General features: G+C 41.2%; 2 protein-coding genes across 2 annotated transcripts; both read left to right on the forward strand.

Moving 5' to 3' along the window:
- The first annotated feature begins 9,243 nt into the window (after positions 1-9,243).
- LOC131687089 (phospholipase A1-like) lies at positions 9,244-17,803 on the forward strand. Its single transcript, XM_058971128.1, has 3 exons — positions 9,244-9,313; positions 9,386-9,548; positions 16,951-17,803. Exons 1-3 carry the CDS (start codon positions 9,244-9,246, stop codon positions 17,675-17,677), a joined length of 960 nt encoding a protein of 319 aa, XP_058827111.1. The 3' UTR covers positions 17,678-17,803.
- A 318-nt stretch (positions 17,804-18,121) lies between these two features.
- LOC131690376 (pancreatic lipase-related protein 2-like) lies at positions 18,122-19,718 on the forward strand. The gene is made up of 2 exons (XM_058976092.1): positions 18,122-18,185; positions 18,255-19,718. The coding sequence occupies exons 1-2, from the start codon at positions 18,137-18,139 to the stop codon at positions 19,223-19,225; spliced, it is 1,020 nt and encodes a 339-aa protein (XP_058832075.1). The 5' UTR covers positions 18,122-18,136; the 3' UTR covers positions 19,226-19,718.
- Positions 19,719-21,403: the final 1,685 nt, after the last annotated feature.

The following is a 21,403-nucleotide window of genomic DNA, read 5'->3' on the forward strand; positions in this document are numbered from 1 at the left end:
GTCAAAGTGCCTCAACAAAGAGGTCTTTGTTGAAGGCTTTCGTCTTCCACTTACGCTCACCGGGCATCCTTCTCCGTACTTCAGCAGGGTTGCGTTGACCGATACGGTTGCGAATTGCCTGGTTATCGCTATGCGTATACGTTTCGCATACTCTCCAATCTATGTTCGCCGTCAATGAAGGACTACAGAATATGACGTCGATGATAGACTCCCTCCGATCTCTCCGAAATGTGCTAACAGAACCTTCATTGCACAATCGTACGTTCAACCTCGCTAGAGCCTTCTGCAGGATTCACCATCTTGTGTTCGTTACTCTACTTCCCCAGGCAGCCCAGGCGTTGAAGTCAGCGCCAATGATTACAGGCTGCTGCTCGGTTAACTGCTTCAGCATTAGGCTGAACTGCTCCAGTGTCAACCTTGGAGGAGCGTAACAGCTACACACGAAGACGCTGTTGATTTTGGCGATCAGGAAGCCCTCGTATGAGCGTTCTGCCGTTCTTAAATGGGGAATCCATAACTTGTATCACTACCATTCCCGATCTATCTACCACCCAGTTATTGTTATCAGGGAGACTTGATACGGCTCTGCAGTCAAAGCGACATCACACATAGTTTTGTCGTAGACTGCTACAACAGTTTCTATGCGGCGTCATAGAGATTCAGATTTATCTGGGTTATCTCCATTACCGTTGGCATGCAGTCGCCTTCTTGTAGGCAGTGCATTTAAAGCCACTCGATTGATGATCGTTTCCGTCCCCTGGAGTGCAAACCTCTACGTGCAGTCTCTCGCAAGATGGCTCGTCTCCTCGCATTTCCAGCACATCTCGGACCTATCCGGGACTTTGTAAGCCTCTACTAAATGTGAAAAGCCCAAACACGTCAGCCATTTCTCCACTTGTTTATTTACTTGTTAGGCAGCTCTTAATGGGCATCTCGACATTCCAACCGTTACTTTGCCTACCTCCAACGCCTTGTATGCAGCGGTTACTGGTAAACGAATCATCGCTGTCTGAGTTCTTCCGTATCCCTTCTTCAATCGGATCGTTATGTGCACTTCGCCCAGGTTACACTGCTGCTTCAGTGCACCTCTCAGCTCGTTTTCCGTCGTGATGTCATAAAGGTCCCTGCACACAATCACCATCTCCGGGTTTAAGGCTTTAACGTCTGCCTTTTCACCCATAGATTTCGTAATAATCTCCTGCAAGGTCGAGTTGCAAGTCGTGGGATCCCCAAATCCCTCAGCTTCGGGTCCTCTCTGACCTTCTTGAGCAGCGCTGCATACGTCGTCGCATGATTGGCTTTAACGGGCATGGCTTCTCCCTTTGGCGCCTTCTGATGAGCCTTTCCTTTCCTCTTCTGCTCGCCTTTTCGATCTTCCTTCTGTTTTTGCTGTTTCCCGTGTTTTTTTCCTTCCGACCTACAACGGTACTCCAGCTTTATACCGGTTGGGTGACGTCCTTTCTTACGGCAACAACAGCGTCCTCGAGAGTCTGCTTCATGGGCTCGCCTGGTCTTCCTTGTTCTAGCGAGGTTCTTGGCCTCTTGGGAGTCACAAGGACAACAAAATCTCTATTACTTAGTACATCTCCAACAAAATGAAAGATTGGTTTTCCTGCGGAAGAAAGGGTAGAAAAAAGATTCAGTCTTATTTCAAAAAATCGAGAACAATGTTAAATGATATGATCAATAGCTTCATAGGACTCTAAACATTCACATAAATTAGAATCGATTATATAAATGCGAAAAAATTGGCTTCTAAATGAATGGCGATTTGATATTATACGAGAAAACGTTTGAATAAATTATCTTCCAACATTTAGTCTATAAAATCAAGGTTTACGTTTAACTTTTGGTAAAAAAGAATTATATATACATCCCAACTCACTAGTGTACCATGCTTGTTGCCAAAGTATATTAATTTAATGATGAATTAAAGGAAAGTATTCGTTACCATGAATTGTATGAATTTATTATAATTATATATAGTTGAAAAAGATAAGTAGGGTTTATGCCTTTTTAAGAAGAGATTACAAAAGGTTATTTCATTCAAAAGAACTTATCCCTACTTCGAAAAAATAAAGTTTTTTTTTCCAATTCGTTTATTTGATAGGGCAGGTTTGCGTTAGCTTAAAGGTGCCAATTTTGTTTTGTTTTACATTTTAAATTACTTAAAACTAGGGGATTACATATTGATTAGCTATACATATACACAAGGGGGTAATATAATTTTCGTAAGATTAGGGGGTCATTTAGTTTTTATGGCAATATGGTTTGACATTTTTAGCAATGAGATTATTGGAGCAAATAATGTTTAACTAAGGGGGAAAATTTATACGACTATCTTAAAAGTAGAAATAATTAGAGGGCGTGATTAAATTTTGTAAAGATTCGGAGACATTAATTAGAGTTATTTTATGTGGTAGTAGAGTTGGGCATTTCCAACGAGATCGTATAATATAATAGTTAAAACTAGAAAAGGCAAGAAGAGCTAAATGCTTCATGAAGATATTTGGGGGGAAGGGGTGTTACTTCTGTGTATAAGAGTCAGGGGAAGTAGGGTGGACAAACATGGCAGGGGGAGAACATTATTTCAGTTTCAGACTTCGGGAGATCAACGGATGGATTACAGAATCAGGGTGGCCTTCATCAGGAAGAATCATGTACTGGGACGCCGGGTGGTCGTTCTTAAGATGGCAGGGGTTTCTCCAGACGATTTCGTAGTGCGGCTCAGATGTTGATCGGCTACATTTCGAGTTGTGCGTGTGATGTTCGTGCTTTAGGTCCCGTGTTTGTTGGCTCATTTGACAGGGATGTTTTGTGTCGCCTTGGAGTCGCATCAAACCATCGTGGGTGTATGGTACAGGTGGAAGAGAGCGTTTCTGAGAATGATAAGGAAAAAGGGGCAGTTAAAGTTGGATATTGATGGTTTTTATGAAGGTGTATATAAGGGACATATAGAGGACATCGCGGCTTGCCAACACATCTCGAACCGGGACGTTGGGTGGTCTTCCTCGGGCCCGGAGGGTGTCCATAAGCCGAGACCTGGCGAAACTGTACTCGGTGCACGCCCAGACTATGTGCTCTATATCGTGATAACCGTCGCCACAAGCGCAGATACCACTCTCCACGAGCCCAATACGTCGGAGATGTGCATCCAGCGTGTAATGGTTCGCCATGAGTCGAGACATCACACGAATGAAGTCACGACCCACATCCATCCCCTTGAACCAAGGTTTCGTCGATACCTTAGGGACTATCGAATGTAGCCACCTTCCTAGCTCCCCATTGCTCCACGAGGTTTGCCAACTTTCGAGGGTTCTCTGATGAGTAATAGTGAAAAATTCGTGGAAGCAAATTGGTCTTTCAAAAACGTCACCTTCAATGGCACCCACCTTAGCTAAGGAGTCCGCCTTCTCATTGCCCGGAATGGAGCAATGAGAAGGGACCCACACCAAGGTAATCTGGAAAGATTTGTCAGATAAAGCACTCAGTAGCTCCCGTATTTTCCCCAAAAAATACGAGGAATGCTTTCCATGTTTCATCGAGCGAATAGCGTCAATAGAACTCAGACTATCCGAGACGATGAAGTAATGGTCTGCGGGTAATGTGTCAATGACTCCAAGGGTATACTGAATAGCAGCTAGTTCTGCGGCGTAAACTGAAGCAGGGTCACTGAGTTTGTAGGAGGCGGTGAACTTTTGATTGAAAATACCGAAGCCAGTGGACCCTTCGAGGTTTGATCCGTCAGTATAAAACATCTTAGAACAGTCGACTTCTCGGAATTTATTATAAAAAATATTTGGAACCACTTGTGGGCGTATGTGGTCCGGAATTCCACTAATCTCATCTTTCATGGATGTGTCGAAGAAAACAGTAGATTCAGAAGTATTTATGAAATGCACACGGTTGGGATTGTAAGAAGAAGGATTAATATTTTGCGCCATGTAGTCAAAGTACAGGGACATAAAACGGGTCTGAGAATTGAGCTCAACAAGCCTTTCGAAATTTTCAATCACCAACGGGTTCAAGATATCGCATCGAATGAGCAATCGATATGAGAGTTCCCAAAATCGATTTTTCAGCGGGAGAACGCCCGACAGGACTTCGAGACTCATCGTATGGGTCGACTGCATGCACCCTAAGGCGATACGCAAACAACGATACTGAATTCTTTCGAGTTTGATGAAATGTATGTTCGCGGCGGATCGAAAGCAGAAGCATCCGTATTCCAGTACCGACAGTATCGTTGTTTGATACAACCTAATTAGGTCTCCTGGGTGGGCATCCCACCACGTTCCGCTTATTGTACGAAGAAAGTTGATCCTTTGTTGGCATTTCTGTTTCAGATACCGAATATGGCATCCCCAAGTACCTTTCGAGTCGAACCAGACCCCTAGATATTTTACTGTGAAGACCTGAGCTATAGTTTGACCCATTAATAGAAGCTGTAGTTGTGCTGGTTCACGCTTCCTAGAAAATACAACTAGCTCAGTTTTCTCCGTGGAGAATTCGATACCCAGCTTAATAGCCCATGCAGACAAATTGTCCAAGGTATTCTGTAATGGTCCTTGTAGATCGACAGCTTTGGGTCCCGTAACAGACACCACGCCATCGTCTGCAAGTTGTCTTAACGTGCAGGAATTGTCAAGACATTCATCAATGTCGTTGACGTAGAAATTGTATAACAGGGGGCTTAGACATGAGCCCTGGGGAAGGCCCATGTAGCTAAATCGTGATGTCGATAAGTCACCATGCGAAAAATGCATGTGCTTTTCCGACAACAAGTTTAGTAAAAAGTTGTTTAAAGTCGCTGAAAGACCATGCTGGTGCAGCTTCTCTGAAAGAATGTTGATAGAAACTGAATCAAAAGCCCCCTTTATATCTAGGAACACTGATGCCATCTGCTCTTTACTAGCATAGGCCATTTGAATTTCGGTTGAGAGCAACGCAAGACAATCGTTCGTCCCTTTGCCTTTGCGAAAGCCAAACTGTGTATCTGACAGTAAGCCATTTGCTTCGATCCAATTGTCGAGGCGGGATAGGATCATTTTCTCGAACAACTTCCGGATACAAGATAGCATTGCGATCGGTCGATACGAATTGTGGCCGGAGGCTGGTTTTCCTGGTTTTTGGATGGCGATGACCTTCACTTGCCTCCAATCGTGTGGGACAATGTTAGCCTCAAGAAACTTATTAAATAAGTTCAACAAGCGTCTCTTGGCAGAGTTTGGCAGATTCTTCAACAAGTTGAATTTGATTCTGTCTGGCCCTGGAGCTTTATTGTTACACGACAAGAGAGCAAGTGAGAACTCCACCATCGAAAAAGGTGTTTCGTTCGCGTTATCGTGACGGGACGCGGCGCGGTAGATCTTCTGTGCCGGGGCGGAATCCGGACAAACCTTGGCGAAATCGAATATCCAACGGTTTGAATATTCCACGCTCTCATTAGTACTGTTTCGATTTCGCATACGTCGGGCTGTTCCCCAAAGAGTGCTCATCGATGTTTCTCTCGTTAATCCGTCGACGAACCGGCGCCAATAACCGCGTTTTTTGGCTTTCATCAAACTCTTCATTCGCTTGTCTAACGTCGCGTACTGTCGAAAACTAGCGGGTAACCCGTCGTTCCGGAAGGTCTTAAACGCGGCGGCCTTCTCTGCGTACACGTCTGAGCACTCTTTGTCCCACCAGGGATTGGGAGAACGTTTTTGTATGTTCGCGCCGGGTACTGGCTTAGTCTGAGCTTGATTCGCGCTGTCGAGAATCAAGCCAGCCAAAAAGCTGTACTCTTCCTCCGGAGGAAGTTCTTGAGTAGATTCGATGTTGTCGGATATCGCGGCAGCATAGCTCTTCCAATCGATATTTCGTGTGAGGTCATACGAAATATTGATTGTTTCCAATGGCCTTGACCTGTTATTGATTGAGACTACGATCGGCAGATGGTCGCTACCGTGGGGATCAGGGATTACCTTCCACGCGCATTCTAACTTTAGCGAGGTCGAGCAAAGGGATAAATCTAATGCGCTTGGGCGCGCAGGTGGGGGAGGAATCCGTGTCATTTCACCCGTGTTTAGAATTGTCATGTTGAAGTTGTCGCAAATATTGTGAATTAAAGAGGAACGGTTATCATCATAAAGGCAACCCCAGTCCGTACCGTGAGAGTTAAAGTCGCCTAAAACTAGTCGCGGTGCAGGCAGGGATTCTATGATGTCATGTAGCCGGCGATGCCCAATCGCGGTGTTGGGGGGAATATATATGGAAGCTATGCAAAGATCTTTGCCTTTGGTTGTTACTTGACAAGCGACAACTTCAATACCTGTTATCGAGGGAAGGTTAATTCTGTAGAAGGAATAGCGCTTTTTGATCCCCAAAAGCACTCCTCCATAGGGGGTGTCTCGATCCAGGCGAATAATATTAAAGTCGTGGAAGTTGAGATCTATGTCGGAAGTTAACCAAGTTTCACATAATGCAAATGCATCGCAACTCAAATTATTTATTAACATTTTGAAGGAATCGATTTTCGGGATGATACTTCTGCAATTCCACTGTAGAACAGTGATCAAATCCGTGACCTCGTTCGATGAGTTAGCCATCGAAGGATACAATCGCTGAAAGGAGGGGCCATTTAGCAGTCAACTGCTTCAAAAATGTTCTTACTGTAGGGAGAAAGGCTAACATAAGACTTTTAATAGGATCAGTTATATTGAATGTTTTTATTATCCAGTCCACAATGTCTGAGAGTTTGATAATTCCAGTGCCGCGATTATTCTCGAACTGAAACAGAGGAACACTTGGGATTTTTGATGTTCCGGGAAGTGCTGGGAACTCCTTCTCTGAGTTTAATCCTCCGAGACCAGGAGCTAATTGCTTCGGTTTGGTTGCAACACTTCCAATAGATGTGACTTTCGGAGTCCCGTCAAGGGATACCTTCTGGCCTTTACAACGAACTTTAGGAGAGGAAATGTTCCTCCTCTTCCTATAACTTCTAGGCGCCCTAGTAGATGTTCCCTCTTGTGGGTCATCAGCCTCGCCCTCGTTAGGAGGCAAGTGAGCATAGATGTTTGTTGAGGTTGGTGGTGTAGCTTTCTTTAGCATTTCTGCGAAAGAACGTTCGGATCGTCCCGCAAGGGAACGTTTTAGTTTATCCCCGCGTAGTTTGTACGCGGGACATGCCGAGATATCATGCAGATTCTCTGCACAGTAAGGACACTTCTCAGCATTCTTACTGCACGAATCATCCAGATGATTCTCCCCGCATTTTCCACAGCGGGCCTTATTGCTACAATGGGTGGCTGTGTGACCCAATTGTTTACACTTTGTGCAATTCATGACCCGCGGCACAAACAGACGCACAGGCAGACGAACCTTGTGCAAGAGGACGTAATTTGGCAAAGCGGTACCAGCGAAGGTCAACCGATAAGAGTTTGATTGGGGGTACGTTTTTGAACCATCCCCCGCAACTACTACTGAGTGCAAACGCTTGCACTCGAGTATTTTCACTGGCTGAAGTATGCGGTCTCTAAAACGGCCAACCCCGTACTGCAGCAGATCCTCGCATGTCAAACTGTCATCGGTGACAACGCCTTCAGACTGTACTTTTACAGCTGTAATATACACGTGATAGTCCTTCGTAAAGTGCTCGCAGCAAGCAATATCGTTTGCCTGCTTTGAGTTAGTCAGCACGACCCTCAGCCTGTCTGAGCGGACCTTTTTTATTTCGGTCACAGCCGAGAACCGTTCCGTCAGGTCTTTTGAAATCTGTAATAGATTCAGCGATTTTGTTTTGGGCCGAAAGAAGACCACAAAGGGACCGGTCGAGAGCTCTGGATATTGTTTGGGTCGGGGGAGAGCCTTAGGAGTCGACTCGATCTCCATTTGGCCATCCGGGGAGGAAGCCAGCGACACCGTCAATGCACGGGGTCAGCACCCGCGCAGACGGGAAAAAGCCGTAAATGTATCAAAAAGGTAGATTTCACTTATCTGTATACTCGTTTCCCACGACGCACCAGTCCAGCTTAAATAGCTGGTTATTGTTCAATCCTCGCTTTACGAACAAAAGGTTGAGGAATGTGGCCTAACGGTTAACACACGCACAAAAGAATAAAAGTCCAAACCTCGAAGAGGCAGAGAATGGCAAAATAACCTTGAACGCGGATTACTGCACTGTTCTTTTTCCAACAGACCGAAAACAAAACACTTCTATCTCGATCGAGCGATGCGTAGAGACTGGAAAAAAAATAAAGTTATTAAGTAATAATAAGATGTTTGACGACTGGTTACGGAATATTCACTGATATTTACGGCTTTCTCAGTCTATTATACTTAAGCAAACGTTATATTTATAGATTGCCCGACGTTTCGGCCGTTTTTGATGGCCTTTTTCAAGGGAAAATCTAATTTACGATTTTCCCTTGAAAAAGGCCATCAAAAACGGCCGAAACGTCGGGCAATCTATAAATATAACGTTTGCTTAAGTATAATAGACTGAGAAAGCCGTAAATATCAGTGGTTATTAAGTAATAAATGATTTTTTCTCCTTCCCGCCAGAGGAGACTTCTCCTGGGCTCACTCGGGTTGTATATTATGTAGCCAATTATTATATAACACAGGTAGCCAAAATTCGACAAAACCATCATATTCATATGAGCAACAAATACACGTGTTTGTTCACCTGCTAATTATTCAAAACTCATCTATCAGTGTTTTGACTGTTTCTACCAATAATTCAGCGCTACCCACAGCTTCGAGCCGCTGCCCGATCAACTATACCGTGTTTTAGATGATTCACGTGCTTTGCGCTAATTGGTGGCCCGGCTAGTAGACAATCTGGTCGGCGGGGGAAAAAAACAAAAAAGATGTTGTAGGTCTAGTTTTTTTTGTTTGTATATTTCGATATGATTGCCGACACAGGTGGGCCGGAAGAGCGATGAAACGAAAGCCCTGCGAAAGTTTCGAACATTATTCGGCTAACTAAAATTTCAAGAGGAATATTTGCCAGTAGGGAAAGTAGTCTTCGCCGGTGTGGTGTTTTGTTATTTGTCGCTTTTTTATCAAACTACTGGTGCAGTGTGGTGCATGAGACCTCCCGGCGAGAAGCAGACACAGGTTGATAACGATGGAATTGTTCCAGTGAGTGACTCTGCAACTTGCAAGAATCGGTTCAGTTGCAACGCCATAGTTTGGATTCATTCGAGGCCCTCGGGTTGTTAATTGGTCGTAACAGGTGATGACAGACGTGCTTGCATGATGCGACAAATAGTTATCTTAGTGGTAGTACTGACTTCCCGAGCGATACTAGCCGATGAAACAGATGAGCGTAAGTACAGTAGATCTTTGGTGAATCTAACAGCTTCATATGATCCAAAAGGCTCTATTCGTCAACTTACAGCAATCAGTACGAATCGAATCGGCTTCGGCCCCAGCTTTAGCGCGAAACGTGACGTGCGATTCTACTTGTACACACCGCTGGCGGTGAATGAGCCGCACGTGTTTTCGATTGACACGGTTGGAACGCTGTCGCGCACCTTCTACAACAGCAGCCTGCCGGTTCGGTAAGTTTGCCAACACACATCAGACACGCGATAGCGGGAAATGTGCTGGAATGCGTCTCGTAAAAATTCTCTCACGGGGCGATTCGTTATTGATAGAATGCGGTCGAACTGTTTTCTGTAGATGCGTGCTTTGATGTGCTCGTTTTTTGTTTTAATATTTTACAACCTACAGTGACTATCTTTATCGAAGGTTAGACACCTGCACAGACAAACCGATTGAAAATCATTAAAACATGGACCGAGTTAAAATGCGTAACTGCAGACAAAAAGTTAAGTCACCGGTGAGCTCTAAGCTTGCATATATGATCCTTCTACGCTTTTCTAAACTTTCTCCCTTCAACACCTTGCTCTCCCTTCAGTACTATGGCTCTAAATATTGAAAAAATATACTTCACCTTCCAGTCCCTTGCTAATTAAATGCCGTAAAAACTGTTGACAAATTGACTCAATAGGTCGTTAACAAAAATGGTTAACAAAAAAAGTGGTAAAAATACATAACTGCAAATTAGGAAGAAATGCTTCCTAATAGGCGCAGCGTCAATGCTCAGTTGCGAAAATGTGCAAATAATTTTGGGGTTTCACACAGTCAAAATTCACAATGCAAATGTGTGTACACTAGGGTGGGACAAAAAATAGATTCCAGCTCCGAGCAACTTTTTAGGTACCATTTGGGTCCTAGAACAACTGTGCAAATTCTTAGCTCGATCGGTGAAACTATATTTTTGCGCCCACTGTTTAAAGATTACATGGGATTTTGTATGGGAAAATTAACTTTTACAAAATAATTCCTCCAGGAGTCGCCCATTACTTCCTAAAAATAAATCGTTATGTGGCTTGTATAGAAAATTTAACAAAGAAAAAAAGTCTCGAAAACCACGAAACGATGCTTGAGAAAAAAAGTTATTAAGCAGAAACTGATTGATGGTCTGAGGATTGCTAAAATATTCATTTTTTCTAGCACCACTGCTGTAGGTTGTCCAATTATACTCAATTTTGTTTTAATCCTCTCTTAACGTATCTAAATCGCTTATCTATATTATTTGGCCACTTCGCAAGGTTTGGATGGATAAATTGAGGCTTATTTTGTACATAATAAGAGAAAGTTGAACATTTTGTATATAATAAAACCGTCAGAAGCAGTGATGCTATGAAAAGTGAAATTTTCATCAATCTTCAGGGCATCAATCGGTTTTTGCTTAATAACTTTTTTCACAAGCATCAGATCGTTTTGCAGTCTTCTAGACTTTGTTTCCTTGACAAATTTCCTATAAAAATCAGACATCTGTTTATTTTTAGGAGATAACGGGTGACTCTTGGAAGAATTAATTTTCAAAAGGCAATTTTCCCATACGAAATCCCATGTAAACTTTAAACCGTGGGCGCAAAAATATAGTTTCACCGATCGAGCTAAAAATTTGCAGAGTTGTTTTGGGAGCAAAATGGGACTCAAAAAGTTACTCGGAGCCAAATTTCATTTTTTTTATATAACCATGTCCCGCTCTAGTGTACACATTTTACCCAGGTTTTATAACTATTTTTTCGCAAAGAACAATAATATTATTGGTTTATACTAAAACAGAAAATCATCTTTGAATTCTGTACAAAATACAGCCTAGCTAATTTCAATCACATATTGTGCGAATTCAATCAGTAGTATCTAATAATCTATCCGGTTTGGTTTAAAATACATGAAAATATTATGAATGTATTACAGTTAAAAGATATGATATGAATTTCGCGATTTTTTTTCTCTCGAATAGAAATTCGAACTATGGGCTCGATAGTGTCATCAATTTCTTCACAAGCTTCTGGTCAACCTCATCTACCGCTTCTTTCCAGTATTTGATCATTTGTATAGCACCCTTAGCCACTTTCCACTCTTCTTCCGTTTAGCTTTAATTATACTCCTTAACATTTCCTTGATTACTCCTTCCGAAAAATAGACAAACGTTCCTTGAAACGCTTCAGCATTGCAGAAAAAGGGGTCTTGGCCTGGGATGTGACGCACCAAGTCAAAAGGCAAATTGTCACTTTTGCGCTATCTTATGACAAGCGCCATTTAGCACATTTTGAGAAAAACGATTTTTAAAGTTTGAACTTGAATATTTTGAAACTTATAAATGGTAGAAACAGTGGCGGATCCAGGGGGAGAGTCCTGGGGGTCCGGACCCCCGCCGAAATTTTCTAACTCCTTGAGAACATTTAAAATAGTTTTTATTTTAAATTCGTATTAAATTCAAAATTATTTTCAAATTCGACCACTAAAACTGATTTGAATTGAATGAGGGTATTATATATTACATATTGTACAATGAACATTTCAAAATCGAAATTTTGGACCCCTCCGAATTTTTTTTTTGGATCCCCTCCGGGTAAAAACAGTTCAAAATAGACAATTGATGCTTCTATCTATTCTGTTTTAATCTCTTAAATATTACGAAGATCGGTTGACTATGTAGCGAGTTTTTACTAAAAATGTAAACAAAAGTCGCACTCACACAGAAGTGGGAAGGAAGTGTAATTTTATGTCATTGCGCATGTAAAGTATATGTTTCATGTAAAATTAAACGGAACACGGTAATGTTCCGACATATCGTAAATTACGGTTTGTTGAATTGAGTCATGTTTGCAATTACGTCAACGATAAAATTCAGATTTTTTTGGTGTGACAAATGTCAAGGTAAGCTCAGATGCCAAATTTCACATCATTTGGACAATTTTAGACCCCATAAAAATATTAGGGGCCAAAATGACCCAGTACCCCACTTTCCCCTATTTTCATTAAAACAACAATATCTACATTCAAATACTAATTATTATTTCCTTTCAAAAGAGGTATAAATTGTAATTTTCTGATTGCTACTTCAAAAGTTATAGCATTTAATGTATTTTTCCTCCATATTTTCCCATAGCACCAATTTAAAAAAAATCAAGCGAAGTGGGCGGTCTAAAATTGTCCAAATGATGTAAAATTTGGCATCTGAGCTTACTTTGACATTTGTCACAATATGAGAGGGGGGGTCTTTGAGAATTCAAAAAAAATAATTTTGCAATGCCCTAGTGTGGATTGATGACAAAATTTGTATGGCGTATCGTGCATGGAAAAATTTCCATAGACAAAAAAAGCATCAATGATTAACCTTTATTCATATCGTTGGTTAATTTGACCTATAAAAAATTGCTGATATGCATTTTGAAGGAAATTAATCAGGAAATCCAGAAAAAAATATTTTAGTTACAGTGTTGCCAAATATATTTAATTTCCAATTTAAAACTTAAACTGCATTTTTCTCACAATACATGTGTTTTTGTTTTGAAAATGATTATACCATTGTGTGTCTCAGATAGTTTTACACATAAAAACATTTTATACATCAAGGTATCTTGAGCCAATCTCCAAGCACAGTCATTTGAAGCAAAAAACTTACAATTTCCCAGCACGTTGCTCGCTTTATCTCAATAACCAAGCAGAATGTCAAAGTACTGAAATCACCACTGTTCGAGCAGGGTGCTGGTTCACCGGATCGTGGTTAAGAAAAACGTAAATTTTAGCGGTGGTGATGTCGTGTTTAGTGAACACTCGCTTCGTTATTGTGACTTTTATAAAAAAAAGATGAGTGGTTAATGTCTGCGACATAACCGGAGAGATGTAGAATACATAAGGAACACGTTCTTCAAATATGTTGATACTCATTGGAATTTTCGGACAAAAGGTGATTTGGGCGAGGAATATTTCAAATTATTCTTTACAAAAATGATGGTGGCCCTGAAAAGGACCGTTTTTGTTGGCGTTGTTGGCCTTGGTGAGGGAGATGGCTAACGATGAAATGAATTGTTAGCATGAGGAAGTCGCATAGTACTGGCCAATGGCAGAACAGATAATAATTCCTGAAAATCAATTTTTCTTTATTCATGTAAATTATACATACTTGGAAATCTAATAGAAGATTCCTGGTCATATTTCTGAATCATTAGTGCGAACATTGTGTAATTTGGTTAAGTACAATGAAAGTTACAAACTTTCCAAACTTGACCTTCTGTTCCTTCCGAAATATTGAAATGGGGTGTCTATATTAAACCGTTAGTCGTGGTCACAATAAAAAAGATGGGTGGGTAATGTCTGTGACATAACCGGAGCGTCGTGACTTTAATTCGAGAGGGTAATTTAAATCTAATAATATTCAACAGAATCACGTTTGAATGGGAAATCTTCAAATAATTATCTATGGTAATAATGGTGGTTCTGAAAAGAACCTTTGGTTTCGGCGTTGGTGTTGATGGTGATGCGCTGGATCGTTGGATTTATTTGGCATGATAGTTACGTGCCTGGCGAACTGTTTTGTAGCCTCGAACAAAACGACAAGACTGGCTTCTTCGGGTACCATTACGGCTGAACTTTATAAGTTTAGCTCGACTTTGAAATCCTGCACAAGCTCAAGAATCAGACGCTGGTAGGGCAATTTTGTTTGCTACTAGCACGGAGCTGCACAAAAAAAATCATTTAATGCAGTTAGTTCACGGAGGCTGCCAAAAAGCTCGAATTGAAGCATGCGACTTCAACCTTTCTCTTAAACACATGCAATTGAAGCAACACTGATCACTAGAGGGATGGTGAGGGAACACGCACATTCGTTTTGGTTATACTGATAATAGCAGCAGAAAGGAATGGAAAAGCAGTGCACGAAACGAGTGAGAAGATAATTTAAATTTTTGTTCCGTGTTCAAGCTACTTCTTTCCACACAACGTATTATGTTGCTTGTTGAAAATTTGTTACACATCTTAAAATGAAAGTTTCAGTTTAACTCTCACTAGAACACAATTGATTGGTCCTGAAAAGAATCGTTGCTTTTATTGTAATTTACGCCCACTCCCAGCGGACACTGTGAGCCAGTTTGATTTCTTTTGCGAGAAAGTTACGTACTTGGCGCACTATTTTGTATCCTCAAACAAACCGACCAAGTAGGCATCACTGGCTTCATTACGGCTGTTTTGTAAGCGTAGCTCGACTTTGAAGTAATACACAACCTTACGAACCAGACGCTGGAGTGTTAGCCAGCGGATTAGTTGCTCCGTTGCCCTTTAGTTGGGGCGAAATACTGGCATGTCGACAGTTCCTGATCGGTAGTTGGTTGCGATGGGCCACCAGTAGCTGGGGCACTTTGTCGGACCGTCATCATTGCCAACTGCTTTCCTCCGGTGGACTGGCTGCTTGCTAGTGCTTGAACGAATACGAATGATGAGAAAAACCAACCGACCAATATTCATATATGAACACACGAGAAAGCACTACTATCGCTCTCTCGCTCGTTTTCGTGCCGTTCCTGTGCCTTTCCTTTCCGTTCGGCTACCAATACTAGCATAACCAAAACGAATATTCTGTCTTTCCATCGCCTTCAATCTAGTGGCCAGTGCTAGCAAACTTGCATGTTCAGTTTTTCAATAACAACATTCCAACAATATTTTCAAAGAATGTTGCAGAGTTGAAAAGAACGAAGGAAAAGATTTTCACAAATTTAAATTCTTTTGTGTTATTTGTTAGCGCTGATAAAGGCTATTTAGTTTGCTACTAGCAAGGAGCTGCACAAACAAATCGATTTATGCAGTTAATCAACGGAGGCTGCCAAAAAGTTCGAATAAAAGCATGCGACTAGTGTACTTTGCACGTTCTATATTTTATCAATACTAGAGAGGATCAATAAAATAATTCAAATTGTAATAACGACATGCAATTGTGGCAACACAGGCCATGGGATGGTGGGAGAATACGCACATTCGTTTTGGTTATGATGGTATTAGCAGCAGAAAGGAATGGAAAAGCACGTGCACGAAAACGAGCTAGAGAGGATAATTTAAATTCTCTTTCTTTCCACACATCGTATTTCTTATATAGCTTTCTGAAATTAGGGACCATCCATAAATGACGTAGCATTATATGGGGGAGGGGGAGTTTTGTATTTTGTGATGATGTGTGACGACAGGGGGGTAGGGGGTCATGTCATGCTACGAAGCTTTTTTAAAGGGTAATAACCTACATGGTTTTTTTCATTTTTTTAAAAAAATTGCGTGGTCAAGGGGGGGTAGATTTACCGTCAAGCTACGTAATTACCAGGGGGTATTTAGAAGTTTGTGACGAAATGCTACGATGGGGGAGGGGGGGGGGGGGTGTTAAAAACAATAAAAAAATGCTACATCATTTATGGATGGTCCCTTATTTGTTATGCACCATAAAATGTAAATATCAGTTCAACTCTTATTAGAACACAATTAATTGGTCCTGTAAAGAACCGGTAATTGTTTTATTGCGGGGGCATAATTCAGACGCACTCCCCGCGGACACGGTGAGCCTGTTTAATATATTTGGCCTGAAAGTTATGCGCTTGGCGCACTATTTTGCATCCTCGAACAAACCGACCAAGTAGGCATCGTTGGCTTCTCGGGGCATCATTACGACTGAGCTTTGTAAGCGTAGCTCGAATTCGCAGTCCTATACAATCTCACGAACCAGACGCTGGAACGATAGCTTACAGATTAGTTGCCCTTCAGTTGGGGCGAAATTCTTGCAGGGCGACAGTTTCGATGAGTCACCAGTAGCTGGAGCACTTTTTCGGACCGTCGTCATTGCCAACTGCTTTCCTTCGGTGGACTGGCTGCTTGCTAGTACTTGAACGAATACGAATGATGAGAAAAACCGACCGACAGATATTTATATAATCGCGCTTTCTCGCTCGTTATCGTGTCGTGCATGAGCCTTTCCTTTCCGTCCGGCTTTTAATGGCCTAACCAAAGGAATATGCCGTCTTTCCCCCACCAACTGCTCTCGTCAAGCAATCCAATACGAATAATCATAGGAGCAAACATGTAGTGGACCTATATATAAACTTTTCATTATTTTATTGTTCGGTTGGTCCACCATATTGACGGCTCTGTGCGGGATGGGCTGAAAATTTTCACTTTTCCGAGTCGTTTTCGAAAGATTTTTCAAAACACATTTTTTGTTATTAGTGCATGTTATACATACTTCAAATTTTAATACAGCATAGAGGAACATATTTTCAACAAATTGGCCTAAAAATCAAATCATTCTGTTAAGTATGATAAAAGTTATTAACGTTCAAAATCTGACGCGACGCCGCAGCCGATATTTTGAAACGGGACCCCTATATTGAAAGCTTAAATGTATTCTACATTAAAAGATTTGTTATCTCGTCCTGTGCAAAAGAGTACATTTTAGCATACAAAAATGCTCACCCTAGTAAGAGATACATTGAAACTCGCAGAAATTAGTTCTGTTCTTAACTAAATCAGTCAAAAATATGACATGCAATATATGATAATTCCCTAGAATCACTACAATTTAAAATAGTAACAAAAAATATTAATCATTCCATTTTTTACATGCAGCATCGTGATCCATGGTTGGATGAACAACTACACCTCGTTGGCGATCCAGGGAGTCAAGGAAGCCTATCTATCCAAGGGCGAGTACAACATCATAGGAGTAGACTGGAACAAAGGAGCCGCCGAACCGTATCTTCGGGCTTCTCAGTATACCTTGGCCGTCGGTTATGTCGTCGCCGATCTGATTCACCGTGTAGTCCGATCCAATATGGCCACAATGGATCAAATTCATCTGATTGGGCACAGTCTGGGCGCACACATTGCTGGCTGTGCAGGAAATTTGGTGAATGTAGGAAAACTAAAAGTGATTGTCGGACTTGATCCAGCATCGATCAATTTCTTCGAAGATGAACCGGATGTCCGGCTTAGTCCAGATGACGCCGAGTATGTGGAAGTCATCCACACCAGCACGCAGTTTTCCGGTTATCCCCATCCAATTGGGTTGGTTGATTTTTACATTAACTACGGCAAGAAACAACCGGGTTGTTTAACCGAATCTTGTAGCCACGGGAGGTCTATTGAGATCTTCATTGAATCACTGTCGAAGGAATGCAAAGGCTTTTGGGGTGCCCGCTGCGATGACTATAATGAACTGAAGGCCAAGACATGCTACAATCTCAAACGGCAAGCTCTTCTCGGTGGTGACCCTCCCAGGTTGGAGAACGAGAAGGGTATCTACGTGGTGGTCACATCCGTGGACCCTCCGTTTGCTCTGGGGTATAACTTTTGACCGATAACCGCAAACTATACTGATTGATCGATGGGTATAAAGAAATAAATCTTCAAATTAATAGATACATTTGTATAAATATCACAATCTGGAACTTCTTCGAAATGTTTTCTTCCTTCAATGAGTAAATAGAATGGATTACGTATTCGACAGCACAAGAAAGGATAAGCTGTCAGCTTAAACTCTAAAATTGCGAATTCTTTGGATACGGAAGAATGCTATCTAGCTCAAACTTCGCGGTGGAAACTCCCACGATTGACAATAATTAAAAATAGCAGAATGGTCTATCCAGTTCGTTATCAGTATTTCTAACGTTTTATTGTATCGAACTGTCCGAAAACATCTGTAATAGTCTTCTGATAACAAATGTACTAGCTGTCAACTTTATCGTTGCCTCGATATATAAAAGACATCACCGTCGATACTGATGACGATTCGTAGGTATTCCGCAATCAAAGTATGATTCTTTCTCTGTTCTATTTCATTTCGTTTACACTCGTTATAGATGGTAAAATTACAATTGAATTTAGTTAGAAATGTACGCAACAACTTCTGGATTATTCTACTTTTTGTGCAGGTCTCCCCACTAAGGAAGACAATCGATGGCAGCTCGCAGCAGACGAACAAGGTTACCTGCACCTAGCATCTCGTAATCCGAACGCTGTTGAACTGCTTCCGAACCCGGATCCGCACTTCTACCCCGAAAAGGACATTCGCTTTCTGTTGTACACTCGGTCCACAGGTGACATTCCTGAACGGATTGCTAACAACGATTACGATTCGGTGATGAGTTCCCGCTTCAATGCCGATCATCCCACGAGGATAATTATTCATGGTTGGGGTGGGAGCCAGAATTCCGCGATTAATAGAGTGATTCGAACAGAGCTGTTAAACGTTGGGGAGTTCAATGTTATTTTCGTCGATTGGAGTGCCGGGAATGATCCGTTTTATCCAAATTCGCGGCGTTTAGTGTATCCGGTGGGAATCGCAACGTCCAATTTGATTGATTATCTCGTAAAAGTTGCAAATCTGAACAGAGATCATGTGGTGGTGATTGGACACAGTTTGGGAGCACACGCAGCTGGTAACGTGGGCAAAGGGCAGTTTGGTAAATTACCGACGATAATTGGTTTAGATCCTGCACTCCCGTTTTTCGCCGGCGATGATGTAATTGATCGAATAATGCAAACCGATGCAGAGTACGTGGAAATCATTCACACCAACGGTGGAGCTGCTGGGTTTCTGGAACCCATTGGCGATGCAGATTTCTACCCGAATTGGGGTCGAATCCAGCCTGGTTGTGGAGTTGATATCGATGGAGGTTGTGCTCATCAGCGTGCGGTAGACTATTACGTGGAGTCAATCTATTCGCGGATAGGGTTTAACGCTGTTCAGTGTTCAAGTTTTCAGGAAATTCGAAGCGGCGTGTGTTCTAGTTCCGGTCCATCGGCTAAAATGGGTGGTGAACCTCCGAATCGGGGATCATTAGTGAATGGCGTTTTCTACCTTTCAACTGCTGCTGCTAGGCCGTTCGCTACTGGATGTTAGATAGCTGACATACTGATCATAGTTGGTAGATAATAAAGAGGGATTTCGTTAGTAGTATTCACTATTCATATTGTCATTTGATGACAACAAAGGGATCGGTCCATTTTTCCAAGATGGAAAGCGTTCAAACTTATGTTTAGTTTGAATACTCTGAAACCTCTATTTACGAACTATTCGTAATATTCGAGTTGCGTAACTTTTTTACGAACTGAATTCAAAATAATTAACTCATTTTTTACGAACCAAGTTAATAAAAATTTTGAGTGCCTACAGTAATGAAGCTGTATACAATTTAACATATTCTTAGACAACTAACTAACAGAAGCTGGGTATTTTCGGAATTGGGTTGACAAGTACATGACGGAAATCGATGTCCGAAACCATTTTAAAGGGGCGTCTGGTGTAATCGGTAAAAATATGGACTTTTTTTTATTTGCTTAATTGTTAGTATTGAACCTCTAGAATTTTTCTTCCACAACCTCGGTGGCCACGCTGAGCTTCTTTTGTTTTAAATATTTTTTTTTGTTTTAAATAAATTTAATTTAAATTCCTCGCGCGTAGTTGCTATAACACTCACTCAGATTTCAATCTATCGGCGACAATTTTCGAAAAACTGATGGCGATAAAAATACAGTGTAAACAATACACTCTAAACTACTTCTACCCAAATTTTAAAGATAAAATACCTAATGGGTTATTTTCTACATCGTTTTTTCCTGTGGTGCAATTTGATGTGGGACACCCTTTAATAGTGTTTTTCTCGAAATCGCGTTTTTTAAATTGACGACCACGAAAACTCAAAAAATAACTTACGAATTGGCTTGTTTTTTATGAGAATTCGCAATATGTGTATCCTGTCGTTAAACCACAGAAATCTGAATGAAACAAAATTTCTTCCTACTATTTTGAAGAAAAGTGAGCGAATTTTACAGTAAAATATGAGATTATTTGGTTTTCATGAATCCATTTTCCGAAACTCGAACCTTTTTCTATTTTTTTTTGTTTATCGATTAACAGTAACTGAGTCTAGGCTTTACAATTCTTATTGGATTTTCTGTATCAGACAATTTTATCAAGAGTTATCGTGTTCGTCGAGGCGCTCCTCGACGTGGAAATGGTTGGACGTCTACTCTTGGAACGCTCGTATGTGTGGCTCTGCGTGACTAAAAATATTTTTTTCGTGCACAATGAGTGTATAAATAGATCTTAGCATTACACAAAAGATCCATTGTAGCCTTGCCTTAAAAATCGTAAAACAAAATAACTTTCAGCTTGAGCATTTTACGCTAGATGTCCCCTAAAATCCAAGATTTTAATAACTTCTCTATAAGCACCGCTGGAAAAATAACAGGTAAGTATTTTGATAAGCTTGAGGCTCCTATTTTATGGAATGATTTTTGTTTGGGTCAAAACACATGTTTTCAAGACTTTTGTCCGAATTGAGCGCAGGGGGCTATTCGGACCCCCTATTCCATCAACCACCATTCAGCGTCTTGTTTCTGCGCATATTGGAGTTTCTCCAATAAAGATTACATAGGTAAACATAGTTCCATGGTAAATGGAAATTGACGGTCTGAATTGCCGCATAGGAAGGTCCGAATTACCCTACATTGTAAAAACGGAGAGTTTTGAAAATCGTCGCCTAGCGCTGCCATGGAGCGGAGCAAATAAATTTTTATAACTCAAAAATGTAGCTGAGGCTTCAAACTAACAATTAGGTCCTTTGACCGATAAATTCTTTCACATCTACCCACTTAAAAACGCGATTTGAAGTAGGTCCAAATCCAAACAGCCCCGAGTTCCCCTATATATAGATATAGTGATTAGTATAGTATGTTTATAGAAAATTTCACTCAAACGTATAGCAACTTACTCTGGCCTTCAAATTGATGTCACTCGTCGATTTCCGTCATCTATTCGTCAAGCCCATTTCACAAATAAAGACCAGATTTGATTATCCGTAGACTTGATTATCTGAGGACATAACACATCACTCACCACCCTTCCCTAAACCGCCCTTCCCTCATCATGTACCCCCTACCCGAATAATATTTTCTAGTTCCTCCAGAATAAATTTTCCTAGTGGGTTTGAAAACCAGTGAAAAATATGGTTTGAAATGATTTTGAATTGAGAAACTAATTTCAAATTTCTTAACAAGTTGTAATTTTTGGCGGGAT

The sequence above is a fragment of the Topomyia yanbarensis genome, chromosome 3 (genome assembly GCF_030247195.1).
Source record: "Topomyia yanbarensis strain Yona2022 chromosome 3, ASM3024719v1, whole genome shotgun sequence".
NCBI lineage: Eukaryota > Metazoa > Arthropoda > Insecta > Diptera > Culicidae > Topomyia > Topomyia yanbarensis.

Coding starts and splice junctions, on each gene's coding strand:
- LOC131687089 (XM_058971128.1), top strand. CDS start 9,244: ATGCGACAAATAGTTATCTTAGTGGTAGTACTGACTTCCCGAGCGATA. Junction 9,314..9,385: donor AGCCGATGAAACAGATGAGC/GTAAGTACAGTA, acceptor GTCAACTTACAG/CAATCAGTACGAATCGAATC. Junction 9,549..16,950: donor AACAGCAGCCTGCCGGTTCG/GTAAGTTTGCCA, acceptor TTTTACATGCAG/CATCGTGATCCATGGTTGGA.
- LOC131690376 (XM_058976092.1), top strand. CDS start 18,137: ATGATTCTTTCTCTGTTCTATTTCATTTCGTTTACACTCGTTATAGAT. Junction 18,186..18,254: donor GTTTACACTCGTTATAGATG/GTAAAATTACAA, acceptor CTTTTTGTGCAG/GTCTCCCCACTAAGGAAGAC.